The following is a 21,916-nucleotide window of genomic DNA, read 5'->3' on the forward strand; positions in this document are numbered from 1 at the left end:
CACTTATCAGGTTAAAACTACACATTATTGCTAAGAGTAGCGGTGCAACGATAAATCAGACTGATTTTCTTGATTTTGGGAGATCAGTGATCGGCCGATACGTATATGAAGCTGATCTTGTTGAAGGTTGCTGTTGCCAACTTTCTTTCTATATTTAGCAACATTACCCGAGTGAAGTTGCCTCCTGATCTTGTTCAAATCAAACAAAATCACCATCAAACTTTTGTGCTGCAACAATTTTCATTTGTGCCACTATCATTTTAAAGACCCCAATAAATGTTTTCAGAGGTCATCAAAGGTCAACCAGCCAGTCCACATTTACAAAATCAAACATGTTTGTCAACCAACTGTGCTAATAAATTTTATATAGCTACGTGAATTTATAGAAATTTTGTTTGATCTCTGGTGGCTTTTGGGAACGTTCTTTTTAATTCACAATCTTTTTTTCATTGAATTTCACATATATAGTTTGACGTGTTGCATATTGACCAACAAAATGAGGAAAAAATAAAGTCTTACAAAAAAATAAGTTGGAAACTTTTTTTTAATGCTATAAACAAAAAATATGCTGCAAAAACAGCCTAGTTGATTTAAAACATTTCATTTGATTTTATAAATGTGGACAGGCTGGTTGACCTTTCATAATCTCTGGCAACATTTATTAATATCTTCAAAATAATAGCACAAATAAAACAAGAAATTGCTGCACAAATGTAGCTTGGTTGATTGCCACCACATTTTGCTTGATTTTGTAAATGTGGACAGGCTGGTAGACCTTTGATAATCTCTGGAAACATTAATGTCTTTAGAATGATAGCCGCACAAACGCAGTACAAACATTTGACACCAATTTTGTTTAATTTCAAGAAGGTGGAGGAGGAAAATTTCACTCAGATGGCAACATTTCAGACCAAAAGAAAGTCTGTATCGGTCCAATCGGAATCTTCAGGCAGAAAACTGCGATCGGTGCACCGCCAGCTAAGAGTCATATGGCACTGTGAACGTGGAGTAGGCCACATCAGACGACGACGACGAAGGCAGACCGATCCACAAAAGCAAACACTATGATTTCAGACGGTCTGTTTTACCCCTCATGGTTTGGAAAAGTCAGAGAAAATAACTTTCTTTGGTCCAACGGCTGGTGGATTGGGCGTGTGGCCGCTTACTGTACTTGTGCCTCCAGCAGCGCGCTGGGCACCAGCTGCACCTGCGGACCGCTGCAGCTGCTGAGCGGCCGCAGGGCATCGGCTCCCAGGTAGGCCAGCAGCAGGTCAGAGCGGCGGTGGAGAAGGTGCAGCATGTCCTCCGCCAGCATCTCCATTGAGGAGTAACGAACTTTATCCAGGTCAAAGACGTCCTTCAGGAAGTGAAGCACCTGATCCTGCAGGAAAAACGAATGAAAATGAAACCCAAAGAAACCAGGTCAGGATTCAACGCCTGCTGCAGGATAACCAACGAGAACCCCAACTGAGATCATTTTAAATCAAATTACTAGTCAGATAGTAACTAGTTAGATTTAACTGAGTAACTTTTTGGAAAAAATTTACTTTTCTGAGTATTTTTACTACGCTGTACTTCGAGTAATTTCATTATGAAGTATCTCTACTCTTAGTTGAGTAAAATTTCTGGACTCTACCCACTGAATGAAAAACATGTTTTAATCACAAATTCACCAGACAGACACAGACCTGCAGTTTTTGTTAAAGGTTCATAAGTTGTTTTTTTTTGTTGTTTTTTTTTAAACAAACTGATTTGCAAACATTTTTATTTTGCCTATTTATGTTATTTTGTAATTATGTTATTAAATTATTTTCATTATAGTCTTTAAATTACCTAAATTTCCACTTAACTTTATACTTTGGTCGGTCTGAATCATTTTTAAATATAAAATGATTGATGTTTTACTCAGTTACTCAGAACTTAAGCAGCAATTAAATCAAGTTTTTTCCCCAAGAACTTTAATCTCCCATAAGCCTTTGAAAGAAGAACTCATCATCTCTGTTTAAAAGTTCTGAATGAAATCAGATACCACAGATTAGTCTGATTTTCGGACCTTAAAGAAGCAGCAGAACTCGTGCAGGGAGCTCTTTGGGCCCAGGAAGCCCCAGGCCAGGACGGGGCTGATCTGTTCACACACGGCGTAGAAATGGGCAATGAAGCCGTTGGACACCTGGAAAGGTGAAAATGTTCGCAACTAAGTGTAATCCATTGAAATAACAGTTTTAGTATTGATGTATTATGCATTAGGACAGTGTTTTAAAACTAGCAGCCACCAGGGGGCGCTGTGGGGGATTCACAAGATGAGAAAAGGGAGGGAAGATGAGGGGAAAAAAAGCAAAAATTAAAAAAATCTAAAATTTTCATATTTTTTGATTTCTGTTATTCAATTTTTTTTAGATAAAATATAAGTTAATATAATTGATTCTCATTTTGTGATTACCAAAATGAGTAATCACAAATTAATCAAGCTAGCTTAGCAAGAAACTGGAAACTTTGCTGCTGTGGAGGAAGCTGCTGCAAAAAACCATGAGAACTGTGGGAATAAAATAAAATCTAATGTGATCAATATAAAATATTACATATTTTCAAATAATCAAAAGAGGAAATTGATTAAAATTTGTATTATCTGGTAATAAAGTCATAATATTTTGTCTGATAATATGTTTCAAATGGTATGAGGCAGCATTTATGCTAAATGAATGAAGTAATTATTGAATAGTGAATAAAAAATATTCTAAAAGTTGATGCTTCTTTACATATTTTGTAGTATTGTCTGTAGGTTCTCAAAAGGGGCCATAAAACGGAAAAGTTTGGGAACCCATGCATTAGGAGACGGCTCTACCTTCATGTGCTGTCTCTTCTGTTTCAGTACTGACCAACAGCTTGACGCCACCGCCTGAGAAATAATAAGGTGATTCAACACAATGCCAGAAAGCAGTGGCGTAAAAATGTATTTACTTCACTGCAGTTTTTCCTCACCGTCTCTTTAAAGGAGCTGTTGAGCCAGCGGTTGTTGATCACGTTCTGGATTGAGATGGGAGGATTTTCCAGGTCCTCAAAGGAATCCATTAGGATGAAGTCCAGAACAACGTCGTAGAAGCTCAGATGCCTAACCTAGTGAGGAAGAGTGTGAAATATTAAACATACAAAGAAGAACTGTGGTACAACAATTTAATAATCTGGGTTTTCAAACAAACCCCTCGTGAAGCCAGTTCCAGCTCTGTGTCTTCCCAATGATCCGAATGCTCCAGGAAGACAATCAGCTCCTCAAACACTTCCTCAAATCGCTTTGGACTCTGGAAAAACAGAATTTCGTCCATAACAGGAGAAAAACTCAACCATTAAATATAATTTAACACACAAAAGCCATGTTTCAGACCTACCTTTTGGGCTTTGACTATAATGGAAGACAAGATTTTCTTTCCAGTGTCAGCCAGAAACATCCTGGTAGCCCTGTCACTCAAAATGAGCTGAAGACAAAATACCGTTTTAATATATCTGATCAGTTTTCTGCAGATGAAACTGTGAGATGATGATAATGAAGTTGGACTGTACCTCACATGCCTGCCGTACGCAGTGCAGCTTTGCCAGGAAATCCAAGTCACCAAGACATTCCAGTATCTCAGTTCTGAAAATTATTGAGAACAAAACTTCACCTAACACCAAAAACACTGAGAGCAGCTGAGATTTGTATGTACATAACAGTAACTTAATGCTGTTTTTCTGGTTCTGTAAGAGTTTAAGATTCTGTAAAAATATAAAATGGAAACTCATGAACACACAATTTACTGCATTTTATAAACCCATTTACTTAAGGTTTGCACACTTCCCAATATCTCTGCATACCATCTTTATAATTTGATGTAGAAATGTTGTTATAGTGGTTGTACATGTGTTCTTGTGTCCCCCACATAATAAAATAAATTCCTAGTTTTTGTAACAAATAATTTGGCAATAAACTTAATTCTGATCCATTTCAAGGCAACTGGGACTACAAGCTCGACATTATTGAGCTGATTTTCTCGGAAAATTATTAAAATAATGCTTTTTCAAAAACAAATTAAACAACAATATGGTCAACTAACCAGAATATTAGGATTTTAATTTCTTTTTAAAAAAGCTATGTAAATCCAAGTTTAGGAGGAGAGATCTTTAAAAGCTTTGCATCGTCATGGCCTCTGCAACATTTTTCACAAAACACTATTAAATTTGACTTGAAGTGGTGAACTCTGAACATGAGTTCAGTTTTAATCAGATTGAACTTTAAACATAGAGGTGTGTCCGAATTCACAGAGACGCAACAAAGGCTTAAAGGGCCCTCCAAATGCAACCAAGAAATTAATTTAAATAATTAAAAAGGATTAAATAAGTACTAAAAAAAAGCTAAGCTAGATTTTAAGCACCACTTTTACTAACTTGTGTCGAACTTGCACAAGGTTAAAGGCGGGAATAAATTTTACAGCCACTTCAGAGTCAACAAGGACCATGTTCTCTGATGTTTCTTTGAGTTTGGACTAGAGATTGATGTTATTGATTAATTAATTAATCTAAAATGGATTTGTTTTTACTAATTGACTATTAATGGATATGCTACAATTTTCTTAAAAAACGACTTTTCTCTTGTATCAAGAGTCGACTGCCTTTTCACAACATGAAGGGACATTTTTCATATGCTTAACTGAATAAAGGGGCACAACGTCATATTTGACCATTTTTGTGCTAAATACTAACAGAATAAACAGATAATTGTTGTTTTCTCACATTATTACACTTAGTCAGCACTCAAAATCAACCGTGCTAAATGTCATCATTTTACAATTTTTCCTCTGCGCCGCTTTCGTTGAAAATCAGTAGTTTTTGATTGATAAGTTGACGCTGCTTCCGTCATGCAGCTCGGCTGAATGAGCGCCATTAAGTTGAAATCTTTAGGAACTTATCTAGAGTTTGTATTTCAAAACAGAACCGCATAAGGAGCATTTTCACCCCACACGAACTCTGTTTGGACCGTTTCTCTTTCCTGTTAGCGAAGAGCCCTCCTCCATATTTGTTTCTCTTTACCAACAGCTCAGTTTACGAAAGACCAGCGGCGCCCTCTGCTGGATGGCGGCTAAACTACAAGACTAAAATAATGTCTACAAGGACATTATTAGTTAATCGAATGGAACTAATTTTAATCTAATAAACCATTAATAGATAATTAATAGTAAGTTGATTATTTTTTAGTTTTTCTCTAAAGTGCTGTAAAAGAGCTACAACAGTCTCACGGATGTACCAAACAGGCTTTGATATTAACTTTCTTACCGAAGAACCCTGCAGGAGATTTTGCCCTCCTCAGCCATCTGCAGCGCCTCCTCATAAAAAGGATGATGTCCGAGGGGAAAAGTGTTCCTCAGATCTCTGTGCTCCGACAGCTGAACCAAACACATGATCCCAGGTTAAATAAGTAGTATTTCAGTTTTACTTCTTTTTTTTTACTCTATGTGTGGTTTGTATAGTGAAAACAGAAGCTGAGCAGGACTTGTTTGAATATTGTGTGGCTGGACCAGCTTCATTTCTATGTTAGTATTTGTAGACATCAGGGTTTTCAAATCTTTTTCTAATGTCCAGTTGGATTTGTAAGGCGTTTCAGCACAATAACATGTTTTCCATCAGTACATATGATCTCCAGTTTTGAGTAAATTTAAAGAAATGGACAATATGACCAAAATAAAATAAAATACATTTATTTTTCCTAACTTAAATTCAATATTTTCCAGTAGTTCTTGATACATTCTGGACATTTGAGTGTGAATGTGTCCAGAATAATGAGAGGACAGTCAAACTAGTTGAGGTTTATTATTTCCACAAACCTTAAAAACAACACTGAAGTTGGTGGAGGATTTAGCAGTGTTAAACAGATTTTGTTGGGGCTTCTTGATTTTAAATCTGCTCTGGATATATATGTATGTAAGCTGCATTAAATTAAGTAAATTTTCCACACTTAACTGCAGTTAAGTCAGAGACATAACGCATATATTATTTTGTGAATCATTTTTGCATCAAAATAGGACTAATTTTAAGAAACACAGGTTCAAAGACGGACTCAAACTGGGGAGATGAACAAACAAATCAGTTCAGTTTATTTTTGCACTTTGCAGGTCAAGATGACCAATAGTGCCGGATGCAAAGTTCAACCCCCTACAGAGAATTAAGGAGAGTTAATGAGTAAAGAAGATAAACCGAGTTCTGGTTACCTGCAGCTATTTGAGTCAACCTTAGACTTCAACACAAGGTTAAAGACGTTTCTACATGTTTACTGTTGCACCAAAGTCAAACTTTAATTTAAGTGTTGAGGTGCAAAAATAAAACCAAACTTTCTGATACCTGAAACGCCAAAAGTAAAAAAATTTAAGGATGAGATTTTGGTTTAATTGATCAAAAAAAGCAGGAAAATGTGCAATTACTTATGTTTTGGTGAAAACTTAGTAAAAAGAAATAAGAAGAATTCAGTTAGTTGAATCAGGAATCTTAAGTCTTTACTTGAGATGATTCAGGAAGTCTCTAGAGAAAAGTTTGGTGTTTCTCCTACCTCAGCTGCCGACACGAAGGAGTCGTTGGAAGCGATGCTGATGCTGTCTCTGAGGCAGACGTCGTCCTGCTCCTCTCTGGCCAGAAGGTCCACCATTTGATCTGGGAGGCAGAATGAAAACATTCACAAACATTCGCCGAGTTTGTTCATCGAGTTTCCAAAAGCAGCAACGTGGGCGCTCTAAAGCTACGTAATGGAGTTTATCTGTGTATAAACTCTGAAAATGAAAGAAAATATACAAAGAATAGAGAGGAGTTTTCAGCGACTGGCTAAACAAATGGTCATACTTCATTTTGAATATGTCGTTTCTGGACTGAACTGATCAAAAAGTGAACAAAGTGATTCATTAAGTGATATGAATCGTGACATTCATTTGTGTAAATACATTAATTTACTTCATGATAGACATTTCTGTCAAAATCAAGCTTTAAATTCAAAATATCAACTAATTAGAGGAGGAATAGATGTACAAATAAACAGATGGAGGAACAAACAGTTAGACTGCTGGATGGATGGACAAATTATGGATAAACAAATGAATAGATGGATAAAGAAATGGAAGGATGGATGGAAAAACAAACAGATTGATAAATAAATGGATAGATGAATAAACAGATGGATAGAGAATATAGGGAAATTAAATATTGTCTGGATTGAGGAAACTGAACTGGGATGTTTTCCATTTTTTTATTGCATAAAAAGAAAGAAACCGAGTACAAACGAACCAACAGAACAAAAGGTGATGTGTGTCAAAATACTACCAGGTACATCATATTGATTTAGTTGTTAATAGTCTGCCATAAAGGAGAGATAAGAATGCCATTTTGTCCCTCATTTTTCTCCAAAATCGATGATGTGTAGACAGAATGATGGAGAAAATAATTTCCTCTAATAGATGAAGATGACTGTTTAGGTTTAAAAATCCAGCTGTACTTTTGGAGCAAACATTTTGTAAACTCATATTCTCTGGGATGAACAAGGATGTTTTGCAGTGCAAATTTCAGAAATAATACCGCAGAGCTCAAACAACCTTTGGATTAGGCAGACCTGGATTATGTGCTGGCATAAAGAATTACATAAGAGCGCATGGGTGACTCACCTTGGCTGCTGCTGCTGCGGGACGAAGGCTCCGACATGCCGAGCACGCCCTCAAACTCCCCCTGCAGGCGGTAAGCCCGCTGCAGCAGAGACTTCAGCCTGTGGATAAACTCCGTGCTGATGACGTCCTGAAAACAAACATGGCACAAACAGTCAATCTTTAACTCCATCATCATCATCAGTTCTCTATTAGACATAATGCATGACCTATTTTTTTATGTCCTCTGAATATGTGTTTGATTATCAGCTTTAAAATCTATCCATTCATGCAGCCGCTTCTCTCAGGATATTTATTTAATTCCGTTCCAAAATAGGCCTGTCACAATAAGCAATAAATTAATTAATCACATGATAAATTGAAACGGGCTCAATAATTTCCACTTGCATAATTTATCATTTCTCTAGATGACAAAAGTCTTCAGTCTGGTGGTTTGATTTTGGTCTCAACAAGCCCTATCTTTTTGAAGGACAATTTTGTTTACAGAGACTTTATAATTCATTTAACTTTTTGCTTATTTACTTGTTTTATTTATTCATTTTGGATTTTTACATGTCTTCCAGTTCCACTGTTAAATGTTCATTAGAATTTATCAAATTACTTGAAAACTGTCTATGTCTATGCTTTTATAAAACCTCCTTTTTAACACCTCCTGGATATTAGTTGAGCTTTTGAGACGCTAGTCACCAACTCCCAGTTGTAAAAAAGGAAACTTGTTGCCACGGTTACACATCATAACTGTTTGGAACTATAAAAGGAAAGGGAAAAAGTAAGACTTCCTGATATAAAAAATCCAAAACCAGAAAGAATAATCACCCAAACAAGAATAAAATGAAAACTGAAGAAAAGTCAAGAAAAAGAACAAATCAGAGCCAACATGACAGAGCTGCTCCAACATGCAGCCAACGAGTTCGTCTCTCACCTCCATGCTCTGCTCAGCGATTGCGTCTCCGGCTCCCGTTTTGACAGATTTGCAGCTCGCGTCGTCGTCACCCTGTCTGCTCCTGAACGTCAGCGCTTCCTCCCAGTGCTGCAGCGCCTCCTCAAACAAATCCATGCCTGACAGAAAGACACGCACCGTGTTAATGTCTTAAAGCACAGCATTCCTCATTATAAATAAATAAATCAATTAATCACATGATAAATTAAAACAAGCTCAATAATTTCCATTTGCATAATTTATCGTTTTTTTCTTTCTACGAAAAACTGGATGATAAAAGTCTTCAGTTTGGTGCTTTTGTCTCAACTATCTCCTTTTTCTTCATATCTAATTTTATTTGCTGTTTCTGTTTTGTTTATTTATTTTGGATATTCAAAATGTCTTCCAGTTCCAGTGTTACATTTTTTTTTTCTCCGAAGAGTTTTTGCAGCGCTAGTGGCTCGTATTTTTTGTACAGCAGGCAGACAGGAAGGAGGGTGAGGAGAGGGGAAAGACATGCGGCAAAGATCGTCGGGACCGGGAGTCGAACCCGCGACGTCTGCGTCGAGGACTAAGGCCTCCAAACGTGGGGCGTGCTAACCCCCTGCGCCACCACAGCACACCCCCAGTGTTACATATTTATTAGAATTTAAAATTTATTGATCTTTTAAAATTATGTTCTAGCATTTTTATACCATTACTAATCAATCAAGTTTATTTGTATAGCACGTTTCAGCAGCAAGAAAGTTTACATAATAAAAACACAAAGCTGCAAAGTTATAAGGAAAACACCATGCAGTCGACAATTGTACAGTTATTAAATTTTGATTAGTGCCATCACCAAAATCATACACTGGAAAAAATTGAGAACATTTAAAATGATCAGTTTCTCTGATTTTATTTTTTATAGGTCTATGTTTGAGTAAAATTAACATTGTTCTTTTATTTTATGAACTATTGACAACATGTCTCCAAAATTCCAAGCATAAATGTAGTTTTTATTTGCAGAAAATGAGAAATGGTCAAAATAACAAAAAAGATGCAATGCTTTCAGACCTCAAATAAAACAAGTTCATATTAATTTAGAAACAACAACACTAATGTTTCAACTCAGGAAGAGTTCAGAAATCAATATTTGGTGGAATAACCAGGAGGTTTTCAATGGTGTTCAGTGCAGTGGCTCTTAAGGTTTTCCAGAGCTGTATGTTGGCCAATGTTTCATTTATTATGGTTCAAAAGCAACTATGAACAGGTGGGTTTATAGTCTTTACTATTGTATTTGAAAATTGTTTAAAAACAACAATACTATTGTTTATTTTAATAACTTCTGGGAGAATTTATCATGCAGAAACATTTGTTATTGTGACAGGCTTACTTAGGATTTTGTGCAGTTTTAACACATGATTACAAAACCAATCAGGTTACAGAAAGTTCTCACCCATCAGGTAGAGATTTTCAGGTGTGGTAATAGACAGGTTGACGACGCTGCACACATCAGCGTCTGTCCCTCCATCCCAACCGATGGATTCGTTTGCACAGGTGCTGCTGCTGGACGAGTTTACACTTTTTACCTGCAGACACAAAACAGGGGGCTTCAAACTACTACATAAAGTAATGGGAAATATTGTTAGGAAGGAACATTTTACGTTTAAAAATAGAAAATTTATTCTAACACTTCTGGTTTTGTAAGTTCATAGAAAACAGATAATGAGATTCGTTTTACCGAGGCAAGGCTCATCAGAGACCCGGACAGTTTTCTGTAATCTCTTGTGGTCAGAACCAGCCCAGATCCAGCTGAGCAGCTATTCTTGGAGCTGAAGTTGACACTGATGTTTTGGCTGGTGTTATCTAAGGAGATAAAGATTAAAAACGAGGATATAAGGTTCTGACACAGCAGGAAAACGTGCTTCTACACCAGGAAGGTCAAAAAAAGATACAAAAAGAAATGTCTGGAGAAGATTTGTTTGAAGTTCACACATTTCAGTTTGATTAAGTAATAGTGAAGAGGTAGTAAATTGAGAATATTTTATTTAAAACACTTTATTTACTCAATTATTTTAGTTATTGATCATTCTGATAATTAATCGATCATTTGGACAAAATTTTGCAATAATTCATCAAGTTTTTCGTTCCTTTTGTAAATAGCAAAAACAGCATTTGTTTAGTGAACGCTTAAAAATATTATCTGCAGGGAAAAAATACTTCAACATCAACATGTGAAAAGCTCAGCCTTTTCTGCTGATGTGTTCAGTATTTTTGGATAAATCAATTGTATAGCAAATGGTGCTACATAGATTTCCTTTTAATCAAGTTAAGCTAAAACTCTGCAATTTGAGGAGTTTTGAGAAAAAACGATTTACAGACAAAGAGTTTTTCTTCTTCTTAAATACAAAATTAATATATTTCTTTCCAGTTTTGGCCTAACTGCTGCTCTGAGTATATTGTTTTTTCAGCAAATTACCCTTTTTGAGTCTCTATATTCCAGTTAACAATTAATTGATTACTAAAATTATTGGTTTCAGCTGTAGTCTGAATGTTAAGAGCGTCAGGAAATCTCACCATTTTCTGCGGCCGTCGGGGAGACGAACTCAAACTCAACTTGATCCCACTGAGGCGACTGGCCCTTCTTCCTGCCCTTCCTCCTTTGAAAGCGGCGAGCAAGGAAGAGGAGCGAGATGGTGCCAAAGGTTGTGGCGGCCACCAGTTTCTTGGTGCTGGTGCTGACGCTCACCTGGAGGACAGAAAATCCCAATGATTCAACACTTTTCTCCTAAAAAGAAGTCTACACATTTTAGCTTCCAAACATGCTAATGTCTTCTCAGTTTATTCTACGAAGCATGGAGATTTTGTCCCAAAATCAAACGTTGCGTGCTAATATATCACATTAAAGTTGATTAAACTTCAAATGCACAGCAGAAAACTTGCTAAGCCCTTTGCTCTGGGTGTTAGGGCAGTCATCCAGCCGGTCACCATGTTTTTGAGTTCAAATGTTTTAAAAGTTGACAGGAAATTTGAAAATATTACTTGATAATTATGTGTTACTGGAAGATTAATACCTGGGGCGACTGTGGCTCTATGGTAGAGTAGTTGTCTTGCGATCGGAAGGTTGTAGGTTCGATTCCAGCTTCCTCCTGACACATGTCGATGTGCCTCTGGGCAAGGCACTTAACCCCAAATTGCCTACCGATCTGTGTATCGGTGTATAAATGTGTGTGTGTTTGTGAGTGCGACTGGGTGAATGTGACTCTAGTGTAAAGCGCTTTGAGTGGTCAAAATGACTGGAAAAGCGCTATATAAGTTCAGTCCATTTACCATTTACCTAAACACCAACTATAAAGTATTAAAAAAGGCAATAATGAAAAATAAATAAATAAATAAATTAACAATGCTAAGCCTGGTGGGGGCACAAGTAAAGTTTGGTGGCCCGCCAGGCTTATGATACACTGAGGGAAGCCCTGCAATGCAAAATTACACAATCTTACCAAGTAATTTTGGTCTACTTTCTAGTGCAAATATATTAGTATACTTGAAATAAGACAAAGCTGAATTAGAAAAAACTTTTCAGCAAGAAATAGGAACTTGTTTTAAGTCAATATTTCTTTAATTTTGGTGAAATTAATTAATTATTTTGATGAAAAAATAATTCTTGTTATAAGATAAATAATCTGCCAGTGGAACTAGAACTTTTTCATTAATATTAAAGAATTAACTTAAAACAAGCTCTTATATGTTGCTGAAAAGTTATTTGTAAGTTAGTTTTGTCTTATTTCAAGTGTACTAAGATATTTGCACTAGAAACTAAACCAAAATTACTTGGTAAGATTTTGTGTTTTTGCAGTATGCAGATTGATTCTGTAACCTTTCTTTCAAACCAGTGGGCCACTGGAGCCTTTTTCTATCAGCTGAATAGTTTCTGATGTTAAATCCCACAGAATTGTGAAACTTTTATCACTTATGATAAGTGACTGATAATATTGTTGCACGCTGCAAACAATTTAAAAATGGTCAGTCTGACTGGATGCATAAAATAAAAGCTTTGGGTATCAATGAACCTGGGATTTAGTTTCAGTAAAACTGCAAAACTTCCTGAGAATGAGATGATTATGCACAAACGCTGCTGCTGAACATTACAAACGATGAAAGCTTTCAGAAAAAGCTCAAACATCAACAACATCCTTTAATATAACAACAAAGTAGCTTTATAGTTGCTGCCAGATATCAGGCGTCTTCCCACCAGACAACCCTAATCATATCAGACAACCTTTAAGTCTCACATCAAACAAATGCTCACATCCTTTAGAGAAACACAGCAATATATGGGTATCTAATGGAAAATACAGGACATTTCCTCCACCCAAGGACAAACAGAAGCAAATGTGAAAGTAAAACCATCTAAGGAGGAAAAACCCAGGAAGTTAGTTTGTTAAACTGCAGGATAACATTGGTAACACGGGTCTTAATTTACACAATTTCTTGTCTACAGCAGGCAAAAGAAGAAACTGTTTTATATTTAAGATAAATATTGATTTTCAGTCCTATGCATCCAGTAAAATATGCTTTTCCATTTGCAAGAGAAAAGAAAAAAATAAGTCACTTGCTGTTTATAATAAAAACTGTGAACTAATTTTCCTTTAAATCAAATTTTATTAAACATCTTGGACAACTTACTCTGCAGAGGTAGTAACTAATTACATTAAACTGAGTAACGTTCTGAGAAACAGTTAGCTTTACTATATCGTACTTTACACGCTACTCTTAGTTGAGTAAAATGTCTGAAAACTCTACCCAGTGTGAGTAACTTCTCTAAATGAAATAAACATATTTTAACTGAAAATACATGAGACAGAGACAAACTTACAGTTTATGTTAAAGTGAGACCTCTTGTTTGTACACAAGCTTTGTTGTTTAAATGTTATTTTCTATCTGTTGTGCCATTTATAGGTCAAAAAGTTTCAGTAAACACTATATATTATCGCTGGATTTTCTTGGATAAATATACATTTTCTACTGTCAGCATTAGTTTCACAAGTTTTATCTTGGAAATGTATTTCTTCTTGCTTAATTTGTAATTAAGCAATTTATTAGTGTGTTTAATTTTAGTCTTTAAAATGCCTGACTAGTTTGCACATAACCTATTTTTTTCTCTCTGATGCCACAGTAATAAAATATTAAATCAGATGTTCTGATCTGCTAATCGGTACTTACGTAGCCTTTTTACCAATACTTTATACTCTTACTTGATTAATTTCTTGGACGGTTACCTTTTTGAGTAAAAATATTTTGAAGTAGTGGCTACTCTTACTTGAGTACAGCGTTTGGCAGCTCTAAAAGTTGCCCCTTCTGTTTCCCTGATTGACAACAACTTATTTAAAGCCACAGAAATCTTTAAAAAATGGATAAAAACTCATGCTCACCTGTGTCAGGGAACTGTAGACGGACAGCGGTAGGTCAACCATTCGCAAAGCTGCAGCCTTGAGAGACAACTGGGAGCTCGTCAGGGTCTCGTGTGTCATTTTGGCAGCGCTCTATCCATGACTTGGCAGCGGCTTGGCGCTCGCTGTCATTCCACCGGAGCGGCTGAGGACGACAGCAAAGGAGATTTAACCTCAAAGGGCTGAGGAGGGGATATAATGACGCCGTTATGTAAAGCCTCAGATGTTCAGTACGTGCAAATACCAAAAAAACCTTGAACCAACGGCAGCCCTGGTGTATACAGATATCACTCAATACTTTGAAAACCAATTTCCTTAAACATGCTTTTGGACTTTATTTCTGTTAAAATATCTAGATAAACATAAAAGACAGCAACATGTTCAGGACACTATGCCACATCCAGTTAGATGAAATTACTTTTTCTGTTCGTCGCAAGTTTAGCTGGATTGCCTCCTTGAGATTGCTGGGAAATTGTAATTACTTCTCTAGTGATTGATAAATACTTTTACATATCTGTGCTTTGTAACATGAGGAATCAATAAGACAATATGTACTGGATTTTTAGAATCAAAGAGAAAAAACTGTTAAGAAAAAAAAAAATTCACAAGATTTAGATCATTTGCTTTGAAAATCTGTATTGATCTTGATCTGTTTTTTAAAAACCAGAAATAGTTAATTATGGTGGTCAGCTTTATTTATAATATTGGCTTGCACAGACATTCTTTTTTTAAATAATAATGAATCATTTCATAACCTAATGAAATAATTCATTATCATCATTTTGTAATGTAAACTTACAAAATTATGTTACATTTTGTGATGTAAACTTAGCAATTTCATTATTTTTTTTTACTTCGATTTTAACTTTTACTTCAATAACCAATAAGCTCTGAAAAAAAACGTGCCACTTGAAACGAACTATACTTTTTATTTAACATTACATACATTTAATAAATCCCTATATTTAGTTAAAAATATTGAAGTTTAATTCTGCACATTTTTGTTCAGTGTTCTTACTATCACAAGTTTACCAAAAATAAATATAAACATTTTATTAAAACACGTTTGGAAGGTGCTTAATATGAATACTGTCACTACTTTAACAATAAAATAACAAATTACAGTAATTAAAAAGCAATGACATTCGCATTTGCGACATTCAAAACAACTAATATGCCCCACGGTTCTTCTTAACCTTTTTAAAAAATATATTTATAAAACTAAAGCTTGTTGGGCGACACTAATTCCGCAGCTAATAATGACATTAGCACATGGTTGAGAAATGATGGGATGTACGGCCTGACAGCATAGCTAAAGGCTAACTTAGACAGCAGGCTGGCTAATTTAGTTAAATTAGCTAAAAACAAACAACCCCACGGATTAATTATCGGCCTATTTCCAGTATGAATGTTAAACGGTAAGAATAAAAGACATATCACCGGTACATTTTCAGGTTCTCTCACTGACTCCGCTCCAGCGCCCGGTTGTCCGTCCACTCCTCCCGGTGACCTCGGTGGTTGTTAACTGACGAGTGAAGGACTCGAGCCTTGCTGCACGCGCTCAGCTCTCAACCAGCCTGGCCTTCAAAATAAAAGCACAACCTCAAGCCTGTGGTTATTTAGTGGTGTTTCTGCGCCCTCTTCTGGATTTGGGCAGTATTGCAGTGCTTGATTCATATCTGTTTTAGTAAAGGGAAGTACTTCAAGCATTTCATTATACACATTAATATAATGATGAGTTGCTTACAATACAACTCCACATAAAAAATAATTATAAAAATATAAAATAAATGCATAGTACAAAGTGAAAATATGAGGTATATACTTAAGAAGTGGTGTTGACAAAAATAATTTAAACGTGATCCAAACATAAAGTTTTTAAGAATACATTTTTTTTAATTGCCTTCTCTGTTGTTAACAGAAGACATAAATATGACTTTTCCTCACTCCTTTATTACTCCATTATTTTTTCTTTATTTCACATTTTTTCCATTTTTGCATTGTCTGCAGATTTTGCTCATATTAACTATCTTTTTTCATTCTCAGTTCTTTCTTCTTTATAGAAACTATTTTTGGTCCTGTGTTTCTTTTCTGGAATTGTCCATTAGCACATATAGAATTGCCTATAGCTTCATGTTTTCCTTTATAGATAAACACAGCAAATAGCCATATGAACTCTATTTTATGCCACAGATAGCTACTCCTGCCTCAGGGCTTATCTGTTTCTCTCCTAAATGTTAGCATTAACTTTGTTTATATGTTCTTATACATAGAAAGAACACACTGTTGACTTTTATTTATTAAATAGAGTGGAAACAAAAGTCTAATTTTACTTAAGTAAAATTTCTACAAACTTGACAGTAATTTTACTGAATGAAGAACAAACATGTTTTAACCAAAAAGGCACCTGAAACTCTTAATTTGTACACAAGCTTTATTGTTCTACTGCCATTTTCTATCTGCTTTGCTTTTTATGCCACTTGGAGGTAAAGTGAACATACAGTAAATGTTATCATTTGAAATACTTTTCCTTGCTCTAACATTCTAACATTCATAGATTGTAAGTAAGTTGTATGTTAAAAAATGTATTTGGAAAAATGTTGCTTCTTCCCTGAATTTGGACATTTTTAATTATGTGATTTGGATTCATTTGTTCATGTTAGTCCATAAAATCCCAGAATTTGAACATACCTATTTTTGTTTGATGATAAAATTTTAAATATGAAATCAGATATTATGACTGGTAACTCAATACTTGAGTACCCGTCTTACAGAATAGCTGAATTAATTAAATATGAGTAAAAATATATTGAAGTCATGCAACTCCTAAGTAAGTAAAATTTGGGGGTACTCCACCACCTCTGCCCATAACTGCTAAAAAAAGAGAGAATAGCTCATTTAAAACTTCATCAAGTACATTGATGACGGTAAAGGAATATTCAGGGGAAATTTGGTTTGGTTGGTATTCCAATTTTTTCACACTAGGTGGCACTTGGGTTGGGTTCGCTGCACAATGTATTTAATTGTGTGAATACTCTTTACATGACACTGATTCTTAATCAAGAACCTATATATAATTTACTCGTATTGTAATTTATATTGTTTAATTATTTCTCTAAATGACATTTAGGTCATCGATGAGAGTATTTGTAAATGAGAATAATCATAGTACTTGATAATACTGACTTGATAAAGGATAACACTATTGCTAAATTTGAAAAAGAAATATGCAAATACACGAGACTGGATAGGATAGGCAGGATTTGTTTTTGTTTTGTATTTTATCAAATAATTAATTTATTCATTTATTTAACGATTTATTTATGTATTTAACGCTTACTGCATTTCACACAACACCGGTGTTCCACTGAATCGTGTGACCATCGTATCCTGTGACGAAAAGGGGCGGGGACAGTTGTAACGTTAGCAACCACGCTGTGAGACGGGGAAGGGGGGAAGCGTTATCGTTTACAGTGAAGGATTGCCCTCTGAGAAAATGTCTCGAAATACAGACCAAATGTTCATGTGAGACGTCAAGAAGAGCTGAGTTTACTTGAGAAGCGGCGTGTCTTTATATCGAGCCGGTAAGGACCGCGGGTGGTTTTATTTTTGATGATGGCAAAGACTCCTGTGTTGGTTCGTCACTGATCATCAGTAACCTTAGCTGGCTAATCAGTTAGCATGTCCGTAGCGAGATGGTTATCAGGGACGAAGCGTCACACGGGAACATTTCTGTTTGTGTTTCAGTGAGAGTACGTCTACGCCGTGTTTTAACGTTAATGGAGAAGCCATGGTTAAGTTGAAACCCAAATAACCGCTTTAAAATTGATCAGTCACTGCCAGCGGGCTAATGCTAACAGCGAAGTCAGCCTGTGACGCCTCGCCTGATTTTGACAGCTCACTCTGAGAGGAGCAGCGGACCAGGCCAAAACCACACACTTCTGCAATCTGATTTAAATCCAAAAACAAGTAACCCGTTTCCTTTTTTGATAACCACCGCATAAAGAGTCGATTTTTTCCCCTTCTTATAACATTAAATTCTTTAACTATTTCTTATTGGCTTCCAGGTAAACGACGCCGAGTCACGTTTTCTGCACAATGGTTTTTGTTAACCTGTTGTTGATCTGCTCTTTTCTAACCCAAGATATTAATATATCTCGAGATATTGGCTTTTCCACGAATAGTACTTAATCATGCATTAAAAATATTATTATTAAATTTTAGTCGAGCACGGGTTTCGTTTGCTATGCTTTGACTGTGTGAGCGCCCCACCCTGCATGTCAAAGCAGGATTAACACCCTCGGGGCCCCTTAGGCATCTCAGCACACGGGGCCCCTCAGGGACCCTATTTTAATTAGAAGCTCTTTACATCATACATTACAAACGATAAAACCCAAATTTGGGGCAATTAAATGTATCTAAATGATGACTAATAGTTGGTAGAAATGAAAATCTTGTTGTTTATTCCCAAACTGACCTGCAAATAATGATAATTTGGCTGATTCTGAAGTTTCTTTATGAACTTTAACCTTAAATATTTGAAATATTTAAGTAGTTATGAATATTAGGAGCAGAGTATCTGTCTGTCTATATCCTTTTAATAAAGTGCATTAATTTCTAAAACATCTTCTTATAACCTTATTGATCAGACACTGTCAATTTGAGTGTGTTATGTTTTAATTTGGCAAATAAAACTGATCTTATATTAGTTCAAATGATTTATTTTGATTTACCAAACAAAATCCAATACCAATTTTTTTTTGTTTGTTTTCTTAAAATTTAGTTTTAAAAACTGCTTTTAATTGATTGAGTATATTTTCTGACATTTCCTTAAAGCATTTTTTCACCCACCGCAATGAACCAATAAGCATTAAAAATAACAGTTTATTCAAAATCAAGTAATCATACTGTTTCAGTAACTTTTGATTAAAAAAAAAAAAAACAAGGCTATACATCATAAATATATAGGCGCACAAACGGAAATCCATAAGGATCAATAAATGTGTTTCATTAATAATATAATGCAAATATAAGTAAAGTGTATGATGAAACTTGCATGGCAATATTAATACTGCAGTAGCTTTTGAAGTGTCTGACAGATCTGGGCAATTAAATTATTAATTTGATGAGAGAGAAGAAAAAGAAGCTCTGACAATGAGATGTTTGATCGCTTGGAGTTTTATGGAGAAATATAGAGAGAAACTGTTTTAATTTATAAATCTTATATACGCTCCAAGCCTGGGTGCAGAATGTAGTAGTGGTGTGAAAAGGTATAATTTGAGATACGTGTGATGCATATGACCCAAAACATGTATAGAACACCCGTGATGTTAAACTGCTTGTTTGTTTGTAATGACACTGTCTGCACTGCAGAGTGAAACCAGCTTTCCAGGTGTGTTTCTTTTGTTGAGTTTATTGCTCTTAACCTTTCAGCCATGCTTCCAAAGTTCAGTGCAAGTTTAGACTGAAGGGTAAAGTGATCCAGAAATTAAGTTTTGCTTCACCACGTGAATTACTTGTTAGTTTATTTGTATAAAAAGGAAGAGTCTGCATTTTGTAAACTATTCTCATAAGTCATTTTCATATTACTAATGAGCAGCGTGCATATTGACTTGAACGTCATTATATTTATTACAAGTTTGTATTTACGATATTATCTCCCCGTTGAGATAAGCTACGCTTTCATGACTTCCTGTTTGCAAGAGAAGAACATTAATGTTCCCTTAATGCTGCGAATAACTCTAAAAGCCATCACCCTCCTAAATCACAACCATAAATGTATCAGAGGATTATAGCTTGTGTTTTATAGCGTTTAGCTCAATAAACCTATCAGATGTTTTGTTAAAGAGCCTCCTTTAGTTTTAAATGATGCTTTGACGGTACAATATATTTTAAACATGTTAAGTAAATCGTAGCGCAGCTGACACTTTGCAGATGTGCTGCACAAAATATGGCTGCGTCTTTAGTTTGTTGCATTGCAAGTTTTCTAGTCTGCAGAGGTTACCTTTTCAGTTTTTACCTCCATGTGTGTTTTATTTGTTAAGATTACACTACATGTAAATAGCTGAATAATAAATGATTTTCAGACTCTTGAAAAACAATAAATCAATTAATCGCATGATAAATTAACACAAGCTCACTTATTTCCATTTGCATGATTTATAATTTTTCTCCTTTGTCTCTCTCTTTCTAACAAAAACTAAATGACAAAACTCTCCAGTCTCAACTGGTTATTTTTTGTTTTAGTTAATTTTGTCTACAGAGACTTCATAATTTAATTTATTTGCTGTTTTGTTTATTTGGGATATTTAAAATGTCTTCCAGTTCCTGGGTTAAATGATCATTACATTTTAAAGTTTATTCACCTTTGAGAATGTGTTCTTGCATTATTATGCCATTACCATTATATTACTTGAAAAATGGTTTCAGAACAACAATATTATCAATTACTGCAATAACTTCTAGGACAATTAATAGTCCAATAAAATTTCTTATTGTGAATTGATTTTATACAGTAAAGTAACTGTTTTTATCTTTTGTGCACATGCTTTTTTATTTGAGTGTTTCTGATTTATTCTCATTTCATTGCTCCTCTGTTTACTGTCCCTTTAAACTCTAACATCACTGCTTTATGTCACAACTTAATACAAGAGCCATGATTTCTGCACGCATGGAGACGATTGCCTGTTTTAATGCAACTGTTCCTCAAACAAAACGTTTGATCTTCTCACCTCACATATTCTTTCTCTCTGTAGCTTTACAAATATTCATCTGTAGTGTTGTAAAGTTTTTGTAGAGGAGAAGAAATCCTGTGTAATGCTGCCTCTTTTTGTCAATGCTTTGGTTTTGGATTTTTAGTTTTGGACAGTTTTTTGACCTGTAACCGTGGCAACGTGGCATAGTTTTTACATCTGCTAGCACCTAATTAGCATCTGAAAAGCTCAAATAGTCCCAGAGGAGTTGAAAAGGGGGCTTCGTGAATCTGGCTTTTTATCCACAAAACAAGACAGGAATTTAAAGAGGAGAAGAAAAAGCAAACGAGGTGGATTAGCAGTGCTTGCCAATGACTTATTGTATCATGCAGGACATGTTACCATGGAACATTGTCTCTCCTGTGTTGATATTGAGTTGTTAGCATGTCCTGCAGCAGCAATTTTCAGTCAGAGGCCTCTAGTTTGTTGGAAGACTGAGTGCTACGATGAGTTACAGCAACATAAAGTATTATTTAATTGAATTGGAATAATTACATACTACTAAATAAACATGTAACCGTTTTAATCTGGACTATTGATCAACAAACAATAAGAAGTTCTGATGAGCAAAATGAACATAAATCCTCACTGGAGGGGATGCAGTGGTGGCGCAGGGGCAAAGTACAATCCACGTATTGAGGCCTTAGGCCTCATGGCGGTGGTCGCAGGTACGATTCCTGGCCTGGTGACGTGTTGCATGTCTTCCCCCTCTCTCATTACCCAGTTTCCTGTCAAACTACTTTCAAATAAAGACCACTCGAGCCAACAAAACCTTTAAATAATTATTATTATTCAGATATTGTAGTTTGTTGTAAAAGTATTGAACCGTTTCACATTCTGTCACAGTTCAGCCACAAACTTCAATGTATTTAATTGTAATGCAAGTTTTTTGGGTTATCTGTCAACCAGCTTTGCACGTCTAGAGACTTTTCTTAAAGGATTCCCCTGCACCATTGATCTTCCCGTCAACTCAGACCAGCTTCGCTGTCTCTTCACCATGATGCTGTTATTTCCGTGTTCCAAAGTGGGGATAGTATGTTAGTTTTTCTCACACACAGCATCTTGCATGTAGGCAAAGAAATTCAACTTTGGTCTCATCTCACTAGATCACAGTCTTTAGACATGTTTACTATAATACTTAGCATATAC

General features: G+C 35.5%; 2 protein-coding genes across 4 annotated transcripts in view; one reads left to right on the top strand and one right to left on the bottom strand.

Annotated features, from left to right (window-relative positions):
• Nucleotides 1-835: 835 nt before the first annotated feature.
• miga1 (mitoguardin 1) lies at nt 836-15,602 on the bottom strand. Of its 2 annotated transcripts, none has more exons than XM_028020368.1 (16): nt 15,462-15,602; nt 13,998-14,160; nt 11,143-11,314; nt 10,307-10,431; nt 10,022-10,154; nt 8,587-8,723; nt 7,668-7,794; nt 6,569-6,669; nt 5,302-5,411; nt 3,556-3,628; nt 3,384-3,470; nt 3,198-3,296; nt 2,980-3,114; nt 2,843-2,896; nt 2,054-2,170; nt 836-1,381 (listed from the first exon to the last, which is right to left on the bottom strand). In XM_028020368.1, exons 2-16 carry the CDS (start codon nt 14,094-14,096, stop codon nt 1,163-1,165), a joined length of 1,788 nt encoding a protein of 595 aa, XP_027876169.1. In that variant the 5' UTR covers nt 14,097-14,160; nt 15,462-15,602; the 3' UTR covers nt 836-1,162. The 2 variants fall into 2 exon arrangements, with proteins under 2 accessions (XP_027876169.1, XP_027876170.1); XM_028020369.1 differs by having other exon boundaries at nt 15,456-15,602.
• A 1,833-nt stretch (nt 15,603-17,435) lies between these two features.
• The window catches only part of usp33 (ubiquitin specific peptidase 33), a 34,396-nt gene continuing 29,915 nt past the window's right edge, over nt 17,436-21,916 (top strand). Inside the window, exon 1 of one of the 2 annotated variants that reach the window (XM_028020359.1) lies at nt 17,436-17,599. The gene's annotated coding sequence lies outside the window, so the exon portion shown is untranslated. The remainder of the gene's footprint in view (nt 17,600-21,916) is intronic. The other variant, XM_028020357.1, reaches the window with a different exon arrangement.

The sequence above is a fragment of the Xiphophorus couchianus genome, chromosome 6 (assembly GCF_001444195.1).
Source record: "Xiphophorus couchianus chromosome 6, X_couchianus-1.0, whole genome shotgun sequence".
NCBI classification, from domain to species: domain Eukaryota; kingdom Metazoa; phylum Chordata; class Actinopteri; order Cyprinodontiformes; family Poeciliidae; genus Xiphophorus; species Xiphophorus couchianus.